Below are 18,494 nucleotides of genomic sequence, written 5' to 3' on the forward strand. Positions count from 1 at the left end.
GTGATGGTGAAGTGGAGGGAAGTGGATTCAAGAAGGGTTCAGAAGTGTGGGGCCTGGCTTGAGGGAGGAGTTGGGAGGATGGCTCCACACATCGGACACACTGCCTCTCTGCCTGGTCATTCTGAACAGTCAGTTCCATGAAAGAGCATGGATGGGAAGGAGGAAACGTTTGGAGGGAAAAGAGCATTGGCTGGAAACCTGGATCACTCCCACTGGGAAGCTGTGTGACTCTGGACAATCATTTCAACCTCTCTGGGCTTCAGCACCCTCAACTTTATTATTTTTTTACTTATTTATTTAAGAGAAAGAGAGAGAGCATGTGCGCACAAGTGGGAGGAAAGGCAGAGGGAGAGGGAGAAGCAGACTCCCTGTTGAGCAGGGAGCCTGAGGACACAGGGCTCGATCCCAGGACCCTAAGATCATGACCTGAGCTGAAGGTAGACACTTAACCGACTGAGTGACCCAGGTGCCCCCAGCATCCTCAACTTTGAAATGAAGTAAAGACTAGATGACTCATAAGACCCCTTGGGTAGCTAGCCTTCTGTGGTTTAACAGTCAGCTTTTAGTTATTTCTGTGTAGTTTTTCTCTAGACAACTGATGGTTAATACTTTCATTGCATGCAAGTATCCCCTTTATTTTAGAACAGGGAGACCATCTCACCAGAATGTATGCCTTTCCTTTATGCAAACTTCAATATTAGCTTAAGCAAGAACCCAAGTAAAACAAGCGAGAAACCAAACAAAATGAACTATCAGTAAAGTGTAACTTTTTTATGATGGCAGTAAGGTATGATGATGGGCCTTGTGCTATTATTGGGATATTTCAGTAAGTTTGAACCTGTCAAGATGCAATGTTGTTTTATTTGAAGTATAATCAAATCTAGGTAATCTAGGCAAGCCATGTTAAAATGGAATTCTAAATTATGTTTGAACTCACCCAGTATAGTTGGCTTCAAAAGCAAGATTCTACACTGACTAGGTAGTAAAATCTCACTAATTAATACTGCAGTAATTTTCAGTTTGTGATGTTCAGCAAGCAATGAGTCAAGCATATCTGTTTTTCATTATGTACAAGGAAATGCATTAGTGTGCATTGTTTTATTAAAAATACAATTATTAAGAGGGGCAAATTTTAAAAAGGACACTGCCCATTAATTAGCTAAAAAGGAATGTCAAGATTTTAGCTCATTTTGTTTTGGTCACACTTACCAGGTCCTTGGCATTTAGAGATACTTCATCCCACCAGGGGGAGATAAAGTAGTATTCACAATTCAGAATTCTCCTGAACATGAACTGATCACCTCTTTCATCATAGAATGGTTCGAATCCACAAAGTCTAGAAGGACAAAAGAGAGGGAATAAAATGTCTTTAGAAGCTTAAATGTATTTCATCAATTTTTTGCAGAAATTCCAGACTGCCCTTTTCACACGTTCCTGTTACAAATGCACGAGTGTGTAACTGCCTTGTTACAACTCACTTTTGACTGTATAAATACACAATCATGTCCTCTGGAAGTAAGAACAGATACCAAACCAATTTAGAATTTCTACAAAGAGTCTATAATAACATCAATAATTATGACACAAAACAACAAGGATAATAGCTAACATTATTACAGGCACCATGCTAATGACTTCCTGTGCAATTTTTTTCACCAGGAATTGAAAAGACAGATTGATTAGAGTTCCAATTTACTAGCAAGTGGAAGAATCAGGATTTTTTCCCGAGCTTTTTAAGGATTATTTATTTATTTATTTATTTTTGTGAGAGAGAGAGAGCATGCTCGAGCACGGGTGGGGGATGGGAAGAGTGAGAGGGAGAAGCAGACTCCCCACTGAGCAAAGAACCCAGTGTGGGACTCGATCTCAGGACCCTGAGATCATGACCCAAGCTGAAGGCAGACGCTTAACCAATTGAGCCACCAGGCACCCAAGAATTAGGATTTTGAGAATAAAGAGATTAAGCGGTAGACAGAAAAGATTTTTCAGTCATGTTTATTCAGCCTTATTCACTGAATTCCTCCATAGAAATGAGTCGAGTATTAGATTTCCATCCCACTCCAGTTTGGATTTCAGAGTGAACAAAGACAGGAAGTAAGACTATTGTCAGGAAATGGCCTTTTAAAACTTGACACAGTAAACACATGCGGCCAACAGAGACAAGCAGCCAGCATCAGCGCAGCCTCGTGTGTGACCCTCACTTCTGTCCGTCTTAAAGACCCATGCTCACCTTCACTTTCCACTAGGGGTCATCCTACAAATGAATGGGGAAGAGGGAGAAGGGAAATCGAGAACCATCTCTGGCATCCTAAAGGGAGAGAGAAAAAGTGAGTTGCTGCCTGGGCGCACCAAAAGCCTCCACTGTTCACAGACAGGTACAGGTTCTGAAATCACTAAGGACAGAAAGGAGACTATAAAAAATAAGTCACCCACGGCACGTGTTACACTGGACAAAAAAATGGGGGAAAAAGAACGAACATGTTAAGAAACATTCTCCCAAATCCTTCCTTCGAGTTGGTCTGGTGGGTGCAGAGCATGAAATGTTTGAGTGTATTCTAATGCAGTGGGTTTCTAGAGAGAAGCATTTTCTCACATCGTTTGCGCAGGAAACATCCTATTGGGAGAGTCTTTGTCTTTTTTAAATATTCTGGAGCCAGCCAGGAAGAGACCGGGCTTGGCAGTGCTGATTCTCAGACGAAGTGCACCCTCTTGTCCCACTGTGGCAGGCTGCAGAGACTTCTGCTCCCACACACGGAGAGAAGGGAGCCCACGTCCACACCTTCACAAGGAGGTAGCTCAGCCTTCCGAGGCCCAACGGTGCCATCCACAACACTAGAAAAATATAGCTTATTGTTGGTTAGTCATGGAGAAAGTAGCCAATGTTCCAGGCTTAGTTTAAGAAACTCTTATGTTTCCCCTTCTGGAAATCTAGAAAGAAAAAGGAAATTTCAGAAGGTACAGTACTCAAATGCCTTTCTCACTTTTCAAACATGCCTGTGAATCTGTGCACTGGTGAGACGGAAGTAAAAAGTTGATGTCACATCAGCCCGAAATGCTAGAAATGGAAGCAATGGACACAGAGCAACAGACACACACACACACACAGTGCAAAAAGCCTTCAGAAATGGAAATATCTGAATGATGACAATGACAGTTTAGGAGGATATTAGGCGTATACAGAAGTGTGAATGTATACTAAGGGGACCTCCAAGCCATTGGGCAGAACTGTAGTGCTGAAAGCTGAAAGAGAGAGTTTGAATCTCCGATGTTATCTGATTCTGACTCTGACCTGAGCGTTGCAATAGTTGCTTTTGTCTGCAGGTACAAAGGGTTTAGGTGTAAAAGGTAGAGGGGTCAGAATTTCTGTGTGAAACAACAAAATGGCTTTCATTTCCAGTCTACTGTCATCCTTAGAAATAGCAAGGTCATAGCACACAACAGCCTTATGGAACTTTTAATAATAATAAAGGAGATACACAGGTCCAATGGCACGATCTTGGAGAAGTATCCCAGTGAACCTCGCCTGCACTTCATCAATTATTAATGAACTACAGATTAACTAAAACAACCCTGGGCTTCGGGGCTGACAGAAGTGAGGCCAGCACTAAAGGACGTTAGCTGTAAACAGCACTGATAATATATTTTCATTTGGGAGCTACCACCGCGCACTTTGAACGAACAACTACTAATCAATGACCTTAAGTGAACCAGGGGAAAGGACCTTGACTGACATTTTTTTTTTTAAAGTAGGCTCCACATCCAGTCTGGGGCCCAATGTGGGGCCTGAACTCACAACCCAGAGATCAAGACCTCAGCTGAGATCAAGAGCTGGATGCATAACCAACTGAGCTACCCAGGAGCCCCAGGACTTTGGCACACTTTTAAAATTATATTCAGGGCCGTGATAAGATGTTTCTCCAACAGTCACATTTTTTTCTCTTCATCGGCCCTGGTCAGTGACCACATCATGGCATTTTAGTCCTTCCATATTTCAGGTTCTCAGGGTGAATGTGATGGAGTTTCTCCGTCTCTCTGAGCTCTTGTACATCCTTAATGCTTCACCACCCCCATCCCCAATCACATTTCAACATGAAATTGCAATTGGTTGGTCACACCGACCTTTTAGTGGCAAATCTGATTTCTTATTTTCGTGGTTCAGTTTTTCATTTAATATCACTGAATATGATATGCCACCTACCTAATTCAGGAGCCAACATTCTCTTCTCAGTATAAAAGTGATCTCAAATGTAAGCTGAAAGAATTCCATGATGTGGCCTCGGGAATTCATTTTAATGAATTAAGCACTTACTATGGCAAACACATTATCTTAACAGTTTTGCACTTTCATAAGAAAAAACATGGTTCTCTACCGCTCCAAATGCTTTTCAAGCTTTAGTATATTCTGGATACACAAGGAATTCAACGCTGAAACTACCTTTTTTGTTTTGTTTTGTTTCGTTTTTAAGATTTTACTTATTTATTTGTCAGAGAGAGAGAGGGAGAGAGCACAAGCAGAGGGAGCAGCCGGTAGAGGAGAGGGAGAAGCAGACTCCCTGCAGAGCAGGGAGCCAGATGCAGGACTCATGACCTGAGCTGAAGGCAGAAGCTTAACCAACTGAGCCAAACAGGTGTCCCTGAAACTATCTTTTGACATTACATAGTAGCAGATGGCTATTTACTGGGTTGCTTGTTAAACTTTTTGTCTTGGTTACAGATGACTGAATATACCCAGGTGAAAGTAGAGTTTACTAATTTGTTTGGGGGTACCCTAGTTACCTTCCTTCTAACCCTTATTACCTAAACACTGCACTTTCTAAGATCACTATTAAATTAAAAAAAAAATCTAAAACCTCTTTCTGCTACAGACTGAATTGTGTCTCCCTAAAATTCCTATGATGAGAAGTCCTCAGGTGATGGAATCTGGAGATGAGGCCTTTGGGAGGTAACTAGGGTTCGATGTGGTCATGAGGGTGGGCCAACTTCATCCTTAGAAGAAGAGATACCAAAGAGCTTACATTCTTTCTCTGCCCTATGGGGAAAGAGTAAGAAGGCAGATGTCTGCCAGCCAGGAAGAGAGCTCTCAGCAGGACTAGACCTCCTGTGCCCTGACCTCAGACTTACAGCCTCTGCAATGTGAGGAATGAATGTCTGTTGTTGGAGCCCCCCAGCCCGCGGCAGTTTGTTATGGCAGCCTGACCGACTAAGCCACCTTCTTTTATGTCCTGTAAAATCTCTTTATGGATTTGAATATCACAGGTTCCAACAAGTAACTGTGCAGTACCCTCCAAATGGCAACCAAACCTACTTGTCTGGAATTAAGCTCTGGAACTCATTGATATCTTGCTTCTGTGGCTGCTCTTCGGCAGTCTTCCCAGACACTCCTCCATCCTTGCTTATCTCCCTTATGTTCCTGGGCAGTTCCATCATCTCTTTGGCAAATTTCCTGAAACCCCGTGTTTATTAGTAGACAGGAGCTCAGGAAGGACTTCGGATACCAGAGAATGAGAGATTGAGCTCATCTTTTTTCTACCAGAAAAAAGGTTTCTCTGAGTTTACGATATTAAACTCAATGTCCTTCAGGACTTAACAGAGACAGAAAACAAAATGATAGCCAAATTGCATTAAAAACACTGCTGACAAGAAATGTACCAGTCTGGAATTGCTTAGGAGAATAAATAGCCGTTTGCCCTTTAAAAGGGGCTAATACTGTATTTTGACGAGATGCAACTAAGTAAAACAAGAGCAAGGTTAACAGATGGACTTGAGTTTCACACTCATTACTATCATCAAACGGTGAATTGTTCCCCAAATCTGCTATACATCGCACTGCAGAATGAGGCGCAGAAAAGCCCTGGACAGAAGGTCTGGCCCCAAGAAAATCAGAGGAGAAAAAGCGATGCTTACTTTCAGAAAAGTCTATCACTAATTACATTTAGTATATTGTACAGAAATTACAAAAGTCAAAAAGTACTCTTGCTTTTTATGAGGACTCTAAGTACCTACGAAATATTACAGCAAAGGCAACAGTACTCATAGAGATGCTTTTCTTCACTTACAAGATGTAGGTGATTATTCCTACAGACCACATGTCCACCTCAGGTCCATAGGCACAGCCTCTAAGAATTTCAGGTGCTGCAGAAAGAATGGATATTGTGTTAAATCGGACTTAATATTTAACATTTACATCTCAATAACAAGCAACAGGTAAGAAATTAATTAACACAAAGTTCAGAACAGTTTTGTAATCAATTTTGTCTCCCCAAACCAAAGTAGGAGACTACAAATTCTTAACATCGATTTTAGTGGGAGAAATTAAAATCTGTGTTTAGGCGTGCATAAAAGTAAAGCTATTAACTTTGATAGTCCACATTAGAACATCATTCCAATTAGATAGATCTGTTGTAAAAGATCCCTTACTTCAAAGGGAGCTTTGTATGCAGAGAAGAAAGAAAGACAAGTTCAGCGGAGTAGGGGAAACATGCACAGTGATGCTACCTTGAGATCTAGACCTGCTTGGAGCACGGGGCATCCATGCATGTGTGTATTTGACCGTGTGCAGGGCAGGGAGGAGGGTGGATGGTGGGAAGGACTGAGAAGCCTCGAGGGCTGGGAGGCTGAAACAAGAGTTGGAAGGGATCCTGGCACACGCCCTAGCGCTGAGAACTACACGTAGTCACCAGAGAGCAGCTGTCCCCAGTCAGTTTGCGATTATGAACAGAGAAAGGGGCCTCCTCTGTGCACAGTGAGCCTGCTCCTATTAGCCCTGCTCACCACTGTGAAAATGGAAGGTCTTCTCAGCCATGAAACAGCCCTACAGTATAGGATGATGGGATCTGTTCTGTTGGAAGTTATGTTGGAGCTGTGAAAATGGGAGAGTTAACTGGGTCCAATCGTTTGCACCGAGAATTGGAGGTGTTATTTGTTTGCCTAACAAGGAAGAAAAAAAAAAAAAAAAAGAAGTGAGAGCTTTACAATCCATGCAGAAATAAGGCTCAGACCTATAGCCCAGAGCGGCCTTTTCCTATTTTGAACAAAAGTGCTGTAGATGTCAGTGGGGTCCCTGAGGAAGGAGCTGATTGATGGATGGTGAGGGCTCCTTGAGGGAGGCTTTGGGGATGGGGGCAGCACAGTCCTTCCAGCCGGAAGTGGGAGAGCAAGGGAGCTGGATCCCCTGTCTATGCAGGCTGGGCAGGTCATACTCAGTGTAGACTGTCAAAGTGAGCTCTGGAAGGAAGCAATCCTCCTGGAACTTTGGATGTGATTTAGGAGAAGGAACACAGTGGATTTCCCACTGACGTCTTCCCATACTACTACCCCCCCTCCCACCCTTTTGCAATCAGGATATTCCTTCCCATAGATACTGTGTCACATAAAATACAAGAGGTGAAGAGCCCATATGGTGAAATGAGAGTGTGCAGTGTAACACTCCAAGCAGCCATTCAGCAAGACGAACCCTCTAAAGCATGGTATCTGGGGCCAGGAAGTTTTTCTCATCTATAGGCACATTATTCCTAGAAATTTTTCCTCTTAGGATTTAATTAGCATAATTAAGAAAAATGCACGCTCATTGCCAACACCGTTCACTCTGTCGGGTTAGCTTTTCTTTTCCATGGCAATCTGGCCCCATACGTGGTTCCTTTGGGCCCCAACACTGAACTCCCACTTGCAAATGCTTTGCTGATCAGAGTTCAAAGGAAAGTCGGGTTGGCCGCCACTGTCAGGAGGGCGTCTGCTGCTGTCTGTGCCACGGGGAGGTATTCCACTCAGGCAGCCAAACGCATGCACACTTAGTGCTGTCAGCCCTTCCCCACTCAGGTCTTCACGCAAGTCCCACACGGACGTTTAAACATACAGAACTATGTCAGGGACAGTGTTTTACATTTTCTGGGACTTGTTTTTACCTCCACAATCGAAGTGAATTGGATCAGCTGGTGATTTCGAGTTTACTCTGAGTTTTAAGCTGCTAACCACTGTGGTATTAGCAGAGGGATCGTTGGGGACAGTTTACGCAAGAGAGAACCGGCAGTCTACTTCCAGAACCTGCCACACTCCCACTCCTCCCTTGGGAGCGCCTACTATGTGTGCTGCCCCGTGGGCTCCTGTCCTGCTGGCTCTGGCTCGGGCGCAATCAGCCCTCCCCTCCCGCGCTGTCCGGAGATCAGCACGCTGTTGCAAAGGCCAGGTGCTTTTTCTGGCCCTTTTTTCCAGCTCCCGGGCTAAGGCCCCAAATGAAGTGAATACCACGGAACAAAATTCTTTCTGAATCCACTTTATGGGGCATGTGGGTTTCTTACCTGACATGGCAATATCTGACCTCCCTTCCCAGCACAGGGTGCAGCCTTACCCTCCAGAGGCCATTTGGTTCCTTGTAAGTCATTCTTAGGCTGCAATGTGGCAAACTTGTGGTGTGAAAAGCTAAACTTTCCCCGGGGAGGTTAACTGAGACAAAAGGAGTATAGACTGTTTTTGCTTTCCATATTACATTTCTCTTAAAAGGAACTTATAATATTTACTAATCATTATACAAAATTTAGGGAAAACAAACTCTAAGCACCTAGACTCAATCAGATCCCATTCACAGTAACCTTTAAATATTTGCTAGTTAACGTGACCTTGACTTTAGGACCAGCAGAACATACTTTTGTAATGTATCTGAACCCTTTCCAAGAGCGAAAGATTTCTAGAATAAATTGCAGGCTCCAGCATACCAGCACGTCAAGTCTCCTAGGTATCAAATGTTCTTGTGGTAGATTCTACAAATTTGTGATTTTCTTAAGGTGAGAAATAGTTGATTACTTCCAACTTAGTTCAAGAAAAGACATCAGTTGGTTGGCCTTCTAATGCTATAAGCACTTCCATCTGTCCTTCCCGTCTTTTCTCCCCTCATTGCCCAAACAAACAAACAAACAAACAAAATGAAGTAGGGGACAAAACCATTTCAAGGTGTGATCCAGTTTTTAAAAAGGTATTTAAAATAATTTAGAATTATCTTTTCTAAAGTAGTAAATAATCCTTTATTGATTTTTCTGGCTGTCTTCTAAGTGGGTTCAAGTTTTCTGCCACTTCCTAAACTTACTTATCCTTCATGTTATTGCTCATTAACACTAAATGCTAGGGAGCTCCCAGGACACTTCATACTCTAAGCTCCAACACAGAATAATTTTGGTAAATGGTCTTAGAATGGCCAAGATACCAGACTTTACTTTTTAAAAAGCAATTTTAACTGAATTTAAAATTTATATTAAAAATTCAAACTTTAGTGATGTTTATTTATCAATATCCCACTCAGATCTCAGAGTGCTGATTTTTTGATAAGATCATGGTACCATTAAAACACCTAGAAACTGAGAGTCCATCTACAGACTGGGATGAATTTCATTTTCTTAAATAAATTCACTGTAACCAGTTCTAGGAATGATCCTACATAAAAAGCATGGGGTATGCCCTATGGCACACGATAGGAACCACTGATGCTAGGTTTCCCCACTTTTCCGAAAGCTGTAGGAGAAAAGCAGAGGGATGACTCTGGTCACTGACTGTACCTTCGTTTTGTCAATTCCTCCTGACCTATTGAGTTAAAACTACAGAGTGGCATTCTTCACCAGAAGACTTCCTTCCAACCACTGTTAACTGTTTTGAGAAAGACAAATCCAAAGGAGAGTCAAGTCAATGAAGTCCACAGGTTCATTCATTCACTCATTAACCAAATCATGAACTATTTATTTATTGAGTACCTGCTGTATGACGGACACTGCCTCAGGTGGTGCTGGGGGAATAATGGGGAGTTCAAGAGAACAAGTGTCTGCCATCATGGAGCTGACAGTTTGGTGGGGGAGGAAGACACTGATCCAGAAAGCCACACGAAGAAATGCAAAGTGGTAAATGGAAGGACTTGGAGGAAGGGTGTCTCTAATAGAGGGCTGACCTGCTCAGAAAGATCAGGGAAGGTGAGTAGAGAAAGTAAAGTTTAAACTGAGATGTGAAGGGCTAGAGAACTTCACCAGGCAGAGGCAGAGGGCAGTGCATGAGGGAAGAGAGCAAACTGGGTTGGCTGGAGCGAGCAAACAGGCAGAGACTTGACGGCAGGCAGGAGCAGGGGGCTCGACGAACTGGGCAGCCAGGTGGCGGGAGCCCAGCCCTGCGCACAGCCAGGTCTCAGTGAGATGAGCCCCCGAGAGGCAGCTTGAGGCCAGACCGCAGATTCCAGTAGGTCACGGCTTTTGTGTGTTTTTAAGTTCTCTCTAATGGTTTTGTTTTAGTGATTCCCAACATATGGGAAAAAAAATCTATTTCATCCTAAAGCCTGAATCTGACTTTGTGGAATTACACCCCCTCCTACAGCTGAAGGAAAAGCCCTGTGGGGCTTTTCACTGTAGAGCCTTGTCTCTGGAGACCACAAAAGTCCACGGCATCTAGAAGTCCCTCTAAACTTTGCCTCTGAGGAGTGAGCACTGCAGAAGGAGGAGAAAGAGGGATTTATCTGAAGCAGACGAGCAGTGTTTGGAAATTGTCTCCCCTCACTGTTCTGAACGTGGCTAGGAACCAGAGGAGAGGGCAGTCAGGGCAGCCTCCTGTAGGCAGCAGTGCCCACAGCCGGAGACACTCTACACCGTGCCTTCCTCAGCACCTGTACAGCGTGTGGTCCTTTGTCAAGGTGTCGCATACATTTGGTGAGAACGGGGCACAACATTTTAAGCTCTGTCAAGTGCGGTATTGGCTTTGACAGCACAGAAGACAGGCAACGTCCCAGTGCAGTTTGCTAAGCGTTGTAACAAAGGTGTGAATCAGACTGGGATTCAGTTGACATGTTCCAGAAAGGGGGTTGCCTCTGGCTAGGAGCAGCCTTGTCAGTTCACTACAGTGAATCTCAGAGGAGTTCCATGCCACCATGTCATGGTGTGGAAGGTCGAGAAGGGCTGAGGAGGCATTCGGGGTGTCCGTTGCTTTGGTTATCTATGACTTGCTAGTGTAGAGCAAGAAAGAAGTTTGAAGGATATTTTAAACCCAAGTGATACACTGTGTGTTCTAACACATCTTTTCCATTTTCCTGGGCTCTTGATCTTTTACACCACAAATACCAGTCAATCCAACTCGCACTTAACATTTTTCATTGAAGCCGTTTAAAACAGTCTTCCTTGCCTCACAGATTGCATGATATTTCTCTTCATATAAATCTTAAAATGGGTGAAGAATGATAACCTGTTTATTTTCCTCACCTTATTTTTTTAATAATACCCTGAAGAGAAAATCAAATATTTGAGAATACCTAAGTACTTTTGGAAGAGGAAAAAATAAACACAACCTATTTTTATTACCCAGGGAAAGCTTCATTTCTATGAAATTCACTTTTCTACGATCCTGCAGAGCCCTCCCCGCTTAGAGTAACCACCGTTTGTTCCGGATCTTAGACTGAGTCTCCCGCTCACTTTAGAGTTGTGATGGATGCTGGCCCGGGAGTAGCAAAGAGGTGTTAGTTGTTGAAAAGTTCCCTTTCTATTTTTGTGAGATGAGATGGAATATCAGTAAATAAACCCAGCTCATCCTAAGATTAATATCACACAAGAATCTCTTTTGGATATGGGGATACAAAGTGATGGCCGTGGACTCTGAACTCTGTTAAGTATGGCAAATACTACGTTTTTCTCTAAAGGAGCTAAAATCTTACTAATAATTATCGCTAATAATTCTTTTGAAATATTTTTATTTTATGCATATCCTTTCTGCAACAACATTCTAAAACGGAATACTTTGTGGGTGTTCAGGGCCCAAAGAATACATTTTAAGCAAGTCTCCTACCCACTTGTCATCAGTCACCCTTCCTGTGACCGCTTCTCCCCTACATTCCGCCCTCACATGTGTAATAATAGAGCAAGTCCTCGGTGCTGTGAATTCTCTGGCACGGCTGGGTCTGTTCTTGAAGTAGTCGCTTCCGGTCATGAAGAGGTAAGCACAGAAAGTGATTATGGTGCGGGGGCCCAGAAGCCAGGGATGACCAGCACATTAAAAGACTGCTTCTAAAGCAAAGAGAACATGAAAAGTGGGAGGATGATGTTGGTGACAATCTCCTTAGACTCAATTTTATAGGCCAGAAGACATTTGGTTAACTTGGATTGGACTAAGGGCTTGCCACAAGCCTCAACGCAGCTTTACACACGAAACATACAGACAGACCGTGTGGTAATACCGGTAATGCCATACACCATACCTCTGCTGGGTGATGCAGAAAGGAGCAGGACTCTTTCTCCCCTCCCTTGCCAATGGCCCTGAATCCTGAGACACGAGTGGGTCAGCCTCTGGGGCCGTTTCTGAGGCCAGGGAGGCAGCCCCTCCTACTGCGAGAGCTTCGGGTGTTGGAATATTGTTTTGTACATTGTGCCCCGTATCTGTGCCTTGCGGCGTCCATTCATAACTCCTCATTCCCCCTTTGATGCCGCTTCCTTCACTATCTGATGTCCTATGAATAATAAATGTGGTTCCTTCTCTCCCGCTTGCTGATGGGATGTTGCCCTGGGATCAGTCTGGGTTGTTTCTTCTTCTGCGCTGGGCATGTTGGAGAGTCTCGTGACTTCACACAGCATCTGTATGCTGGCAGGGCCTACGTTTCTATCAACAGCCATGTCCCTGCTCCTGAACTTCAAACATATATATCCTTCTGCCTACGTATCACTTCCACCTGGATCTCTCACAGGCCCCCAAATCAAATATCAAATGTCAAAATCAACAACCCCTTTGCTCCCAAAGTCCTCCCCATCTCAGTGAATGTGAACTCTATCCTTCCAGCTGGAGCTCTTTGATCCTCTCTCCCACCTATTATTTCTCCCCTTGTCACTGCACTCCACCCAACTGCCTCCTTTCTGGACCTACAGACACCTAGGTGTGTTCCTGCCGTGGGGTTGGTGTGTTCTGTCCCCTGTACCCGGAATGTTCTTTCTGTAGAATCCACATGGTCTGCTCTCTCCCTTATCTCTTTCAAGTCTTTGTTCTTCTGCTCCCTTCTTCAGTGAAGCCTTAGCAGATCAACCTGTTTGTGGCAGCCCAGGCTCCCAGCACTTCCTATCCTCTTGCCCAACTCCATAGAAATCATGACCTCTTTCTATATATTGACACATTCATTTTGTTTATTATTTGTCTTTTCCCACTAAAATGCACCACCCGTAAAGAAGAGTTTTGTTTGTTGGTTTGTTTCATTGCTATATCCCTAGCACCTAGAATAGTGCCTGGTGCATAGAAGTTCAATAAATATTTATTAAATGAAAAAAGGACTGAGTATCTATGCAACTAAAGTTCCACAGAATACACTTTGTTTAGGTCAGTACCAAACCAATACAAATACCCCGCGAGGCTTATCTTCCTCTAGATTTAAAACTTCCAAGACAGCTTAAAATAAGCCTGCACTCCACCAGCAGAGTCCCTGTCCTCTGCAAGGTCAAGAACAAGATGAGCTATGGCCTTTCCTCACCACTCCTTTGTCTGTCTCCAGCCCACTTTTTTCCTCTGCCTGGCACCTGATCATTCGGATCAAGTGTTGTATGCGTGCCTGGGACAAGCATATGGTGGCTGGTCACACAGCCTATCTCAGGGAGAAAGAAGGACCATGGTCACGAAAGGGAGCTGGACCCGCGCACGCTTTCCCCACCTGCTCAGCACCCTCTGCTTGCTCTCACATCCCCTGCTCTTTCTCATCGTCAGCTAGCCCCATAGGAACCCCACGTACACACACCAGCCTGTCAAGCATTAAGTTACAGGCCACGCAATTCACATTGTACTATGTACTCTTCCGTTTTTCTTAAGTTCACTATAAAAATGAAGTCATCGTTGTGGGTATTTCATTAATTCTCATCCCTCAGATTACCAATATAATACTCTTATTTCATCTTAGCTCTTCAGTCCTCTAGAAGTGAACACAAATAGATCTTTTATGAAACTATTATGAAAGCTTATATTTTAGATTATTAGATTTACTTCTTTTACTTCACTTAAATTTTCCTACATTGGTCATATTAGTGTGTGTTCATGTAGACAGAAATCTCTTCTGTCTGACTCCAGGCTGCTGAGAAATTGTCTTTAATTTTGGTATAGGGAACATAAGAAGCTATTTCTTTAAAACATAACAATGTGGGAACAACATAGAAATATCACTCTTATGTGACCCTGGCAAATGCCAACAGAAAATAAATTCTGAACAGCTTCTAGACCCTGCAAATAGAATTTGAGTAGACTGGTAGAAATACGAACATATATGGTTTAATTAACTAAGCTTATGAATTAGAAATTAGTATTAGACAGAAACACTCTTTTATCTCACCCTTTACCATACATACTGTTTTCTTTTCTACTCTGACAGCTTGTCCTTCCTTTCTGTGTTTGACATGCGTAGGGTGAACGACCACAGACTTCAAGCCTTAAATAGCTAAACCAGTCAAGACATTTTGGTTGTATACATCATGGCCCATTTATTAGGAGCCATGACCTAATGGATTTTTTTTTTTTTTTTTGCTTTTGCGTTTTTATTTTTTGGGTTTTTGTTTTGTTTTGTTTTTTGTTGTTGTTGTGTTTTTTTTTTTTTTAGGACCTATTTCTTTTCCCAAAAACAAGATGTGGAGAATCTTTTCATGGTTATTTCAGAGCACTACTCATTGATTTAATTTATCTGGATCACAGATTTTAATTTTCTGGCCTGGAGTTTATTTTCAACTGGGCACATTTCCCAGGAAATAATGAGTATTTGCTGAAACACACAGCATCTGTGATTTTTCTTTTGCAATTCACTTATAGGAGAACCCTCTGTTATTAATAGCCTGGGGCAAAGGTTCTATGAATGAAAATGAATGGGTGGCTTTTCACTTGTGTATTTCCTGACAAATGACAGACAGTATAATATAAACACCCACTCCCTCAAAAGATGTAACTGAGAAAGCCTTGCAGTAAAGGTAGAAACTAGATCCAGTGTACATGAGGGTAACTGACCTGGGATGTAATCACCCTTAAAACAAGCAAGGAAACGAGCTCACACCTCTTCCTCTCCGTCAATTCTATGGGCTTCAGATACCTTTTCAAGTCAAATGTAAAGTCTCTGTGTATGTCATGCTTCCTGTAGGATGACAGTGATTGCCACCAGTCTTGCACTTGGGTCTCATTTCCAACTCATTCTATCAATGGGCAGTTTCCTCCCCACCTAAGTATTCTCAGAGGAGACCCACCAAACCCATGACAGTACTTATAAGGTGTGTGGGGAGAAAGGCTAGAACTGAGGGACCCTCAAAGGGGCTTTGGCCTGGCCTATAAACAGTCTGTTTATAAGAAAAATGAATAGAAATATTATTGTATTAATTTTTTTTAAAAAAAGTTTAAACTCTGCATCTTTCCTCTGTTCTAGGTCATCCACCCCCTGTGCCCCGGTGTTACCGTAACTTCCGTTTTTCCCTAACTCAGACTTTCCAGTGTTTTCTGTCTTACTACACACAGGTGTATTGTTAAAATTCTGCCTCCAATTCTACTCCCATCGAGTAAAATTTAGTGTATTTCCTTCACGTCCAGAGTATGTATGAATAAATGCATGTTTATTTATAGATAATTTGGACCCTGATCTTGTAATTAAATACATCAAACTTACTTGTTTTTGACTTCCAAGCCTGCCTCAGCCTACAGAACAGTAATTCCATGCATATGCACAGCACTTCAGAGCCTACAGAGCACTTCTGTTTCCCCCTCTCAATCCTTCCTCCCTCTACCCCCTGCTTCCTCTCTGCTTTCTCGGCCTTTTCCTATAATATAGCAAATTACTGCTTCCCGGTGAGCCCCTACCTACAGCACAGCAGAAGGATTGTCTGGATCACATTCAACCACTTAATCCCCTCCTTCCCCATTACGTAGCCTCTAGGGTGATGTGGGTATCTGCAGAGAAAATAAGTAGTAAACGGAAAATAAGCCTCCATTATTAGATGGCATTATCTGTAAGACGGGCCTGTTTATGGGAACGACAAGAGTCTGAAATAGTATTTTTATAATCATTTTACATTTAAAAAATAAACGACTGGATGTAGAACAGATCGAACACATTATTCTGAGAAGCTGTTTATGGGAGTAACAGCACCCTGTGTGTAGATTTCTGACATCAGAAGGACAGGAAAGAGAATTTATAATAGCTGTTTAATTTGTCTTCTATTGAACTCTTTTCCCCCTCCAATCCATCTGTCATAATGTCATTATCAAGATATCTGTAAGATACATATTTTATTTTAAAATATAACTACCCTGATTAAAAACCTTTGCTGGATCACTATTATCTCCCAAAGCAAGTCTGAATTCCTTAGCCTGATTTATAGATTATTTAAAAATATGGTCCATCCTATGTTTCCAAGTCCATCCGTACCCCCTGTACCAAAGACTATATATACTGCAGTTGTGTAAAATGACAAAGTAACCAACAGTCCTTGAACTTGCCAGATGCTACCACTCCTCTATGACTTTTCTCTTCCTTTGCCTGCTTACAAAGAACACCTCGTGGCTACCTCTTGACCTGTTGAACTCCTACTCAACCCTCATAGTCCAGCTCAAATGCCCTCCTCTGTAAAAACCTCTTTAGGGAGGATGAATTCTTCCCTCCTCCCTGTATCCTTAAGTCTTCAGCTCAGACAAATACAGAACTTAATCATAACAAACTTTGATTTATTGTGTATGGGTATTTCTTCTTTAATAGCCCATGAAATCCTGGAAGGACAAGACCATATGGTGTTCACTCTTGTAATTTCAGTGTCTAACATGGGCTTCAGTGCTCTAACATTCAATCTTCATTTTATCAGTGAGTGAATCATTCACTCATAGAATGAGTATTCTGTAATGCTGTAAGAAAGAACTCCTCCTCACTTATCAAAGCCACTGAAAGGATGCTACTGTAAGCTCTTCCTGAACTTCCCATTTCGGGGCTGCTAATTCTCAGAGAATTTCTCCAACCAACCTATCTTTTTGGAATACTGTGTGTTTGCTATTAGATAATGATTACTAAACAGCCCATCAGCTTTTTTTTCTTTTGGGAAATCCTTACTTTGTTTTATCATTCTTTCATCAATTCTCTTTCAATGTTTCTATCGATTGGTCAGCAGTTAGTACTCACAAATGGGCAACCCCACCTGGCATGTGGTACTAAATTTGGGGTTCTTTTTTCCTTCATAGCCTTGGAGGTAGGGAGGCATGAAAGAAATACAGGAAGACGATAAATAAGGACATATGAATTAGAGAAAGGGGAAATATCTATGGAACCTTTAGAAGTAAATGGTCATGGACAGGTTGTCAGCTAACAGTTCTAAGGAAAAAATATAAAAACAAAATGAAACAGGAGGATGCCTACAGGGAACATGGTGTGGTTCAACGGGTTTTTTTCCTAGGAATGGGAATCCTACTCTTAAGTGTGTGGTAGAGCTAGTGAGCTGGCTAATGCAATACTCATACTTAGTAAAAGAACCCTGAATTCATTTGGGGTACCAACATGTCCAGCCAAAGGACACACTGCCAGCTTTTCTGGCAGTGTGGAGGCTGTAGCTGAGGACAGGCCAATAAGATATAAGTGGAAGTGACATGGAGTGTTAGCAAGTCTATTTAACAGTGAAAAAGTATACTCCCCCCTCCTTCCTGTCACATAGAATGCAGAATTAATGGGTGATTTCAAGCAGCCATTTTGGACTCTGAGGATGCATTCTAAAGAATGCTAGAGCCAGGCAGAAAAGGTCTGGATCCCTGGTACCGAGACCTGCAGAGCCATAGCTGGAGAAACCACCAGAACTGCCTTTCTCTAGACTTCTAACATGAGAGAAATCAACCTCTATCTTGTTTAAGCTACAGTTACTTGGAGTTTTCTGAATTTACTCCTAATTGATAAACTACTCTTGTTGTCAAGAAGTTTAAGATCCAGAACGAGAGTATTTGGCACAATGTAAATATTTAATAGAAAAATAGGCATACTTAATTCTGAGTAATTATTAGGTTAATGGACAATTGAGGTACAAGGAAATAATATTTTAGATTCACTAGGGAAGCTAATTAGTTGAAAGCAAAATTAGAAAATGTTTATGTGACTATGGAAACATGGAGAAAGATGAAGAAGAATGCATAAGTCTATTAATACTGATTACACACACTTGGATTTTTACTTCTTACAATGATCAAGTAACACTTTGAGATTTAAAACACTAAAATAAAAAACATTTTAGGGGCACCTTGCTCACTCAGCATGTGACTCTTGATCTTGGGGTCGTGAGACTGAGCCCCACATTGGATTTAGAGATTACTTAAAAATAAAATCTTTAAAAAAATATTTTAAGCTACAAGTAATAACTGATAAACATTTCTATGAAGGAAAATTACATTGATTTTATCTATATTGCTTTTTTGAAGAGGGAATTCTATAAATCTGTTTTCAGGCCCTTGTCTACCTGGATTTTCATCTCTGACCCATAACAACCAGATATGGAATCCTGGGAAAGTCATAGTCTGGAACT

The 18,494-nt window shown here is 42.2% G+C and overlaps 1 protein-coding gene across 1 annotated transcript in view; it reads right to left on the minus strand.

The window, feature by feature from the left end:
• The window catches only part of CAMK4 (calcium/calmodulin dependent protein kinase IV), a 209,837-nt gene that overhangs the window by 10,938 nt on the left and 180,405 nt on the right, over positions 1–18,494 (minus strand). Inside the window, exons 8-9 of the mRNA XM_008704943.2 lie at positions 6,057–6,132; positions 1,210–1,336 (exon numbers count right to left, since the gene is read on the minus strand). Coding sequence (XP_008703165.2) covers positions 1,210–1,336; positions 6,057–6,132 — 203 coding nt within the window. The remainder of the gene's footprint in view (positions 1–1,209; positions 1,337–6,056; positions 6,133–18,494) is intronic.

The sequence above is a fragment of the Ursus maritimus genome, unplaced genomic scaffold (assembly GCF_017311325.1).
Source record: "Ursus maritimus isolate PB19 unplaced genomic scaffold, ASM1731132v1 scaffold_5, whole genome shotgun sequence".
Taxonomy (NCBI): Eukaryota; Metazoa; Chordata; class Mammalia; order Carnivora; family Ursidae; genus Ursus; species Ursus maritimus.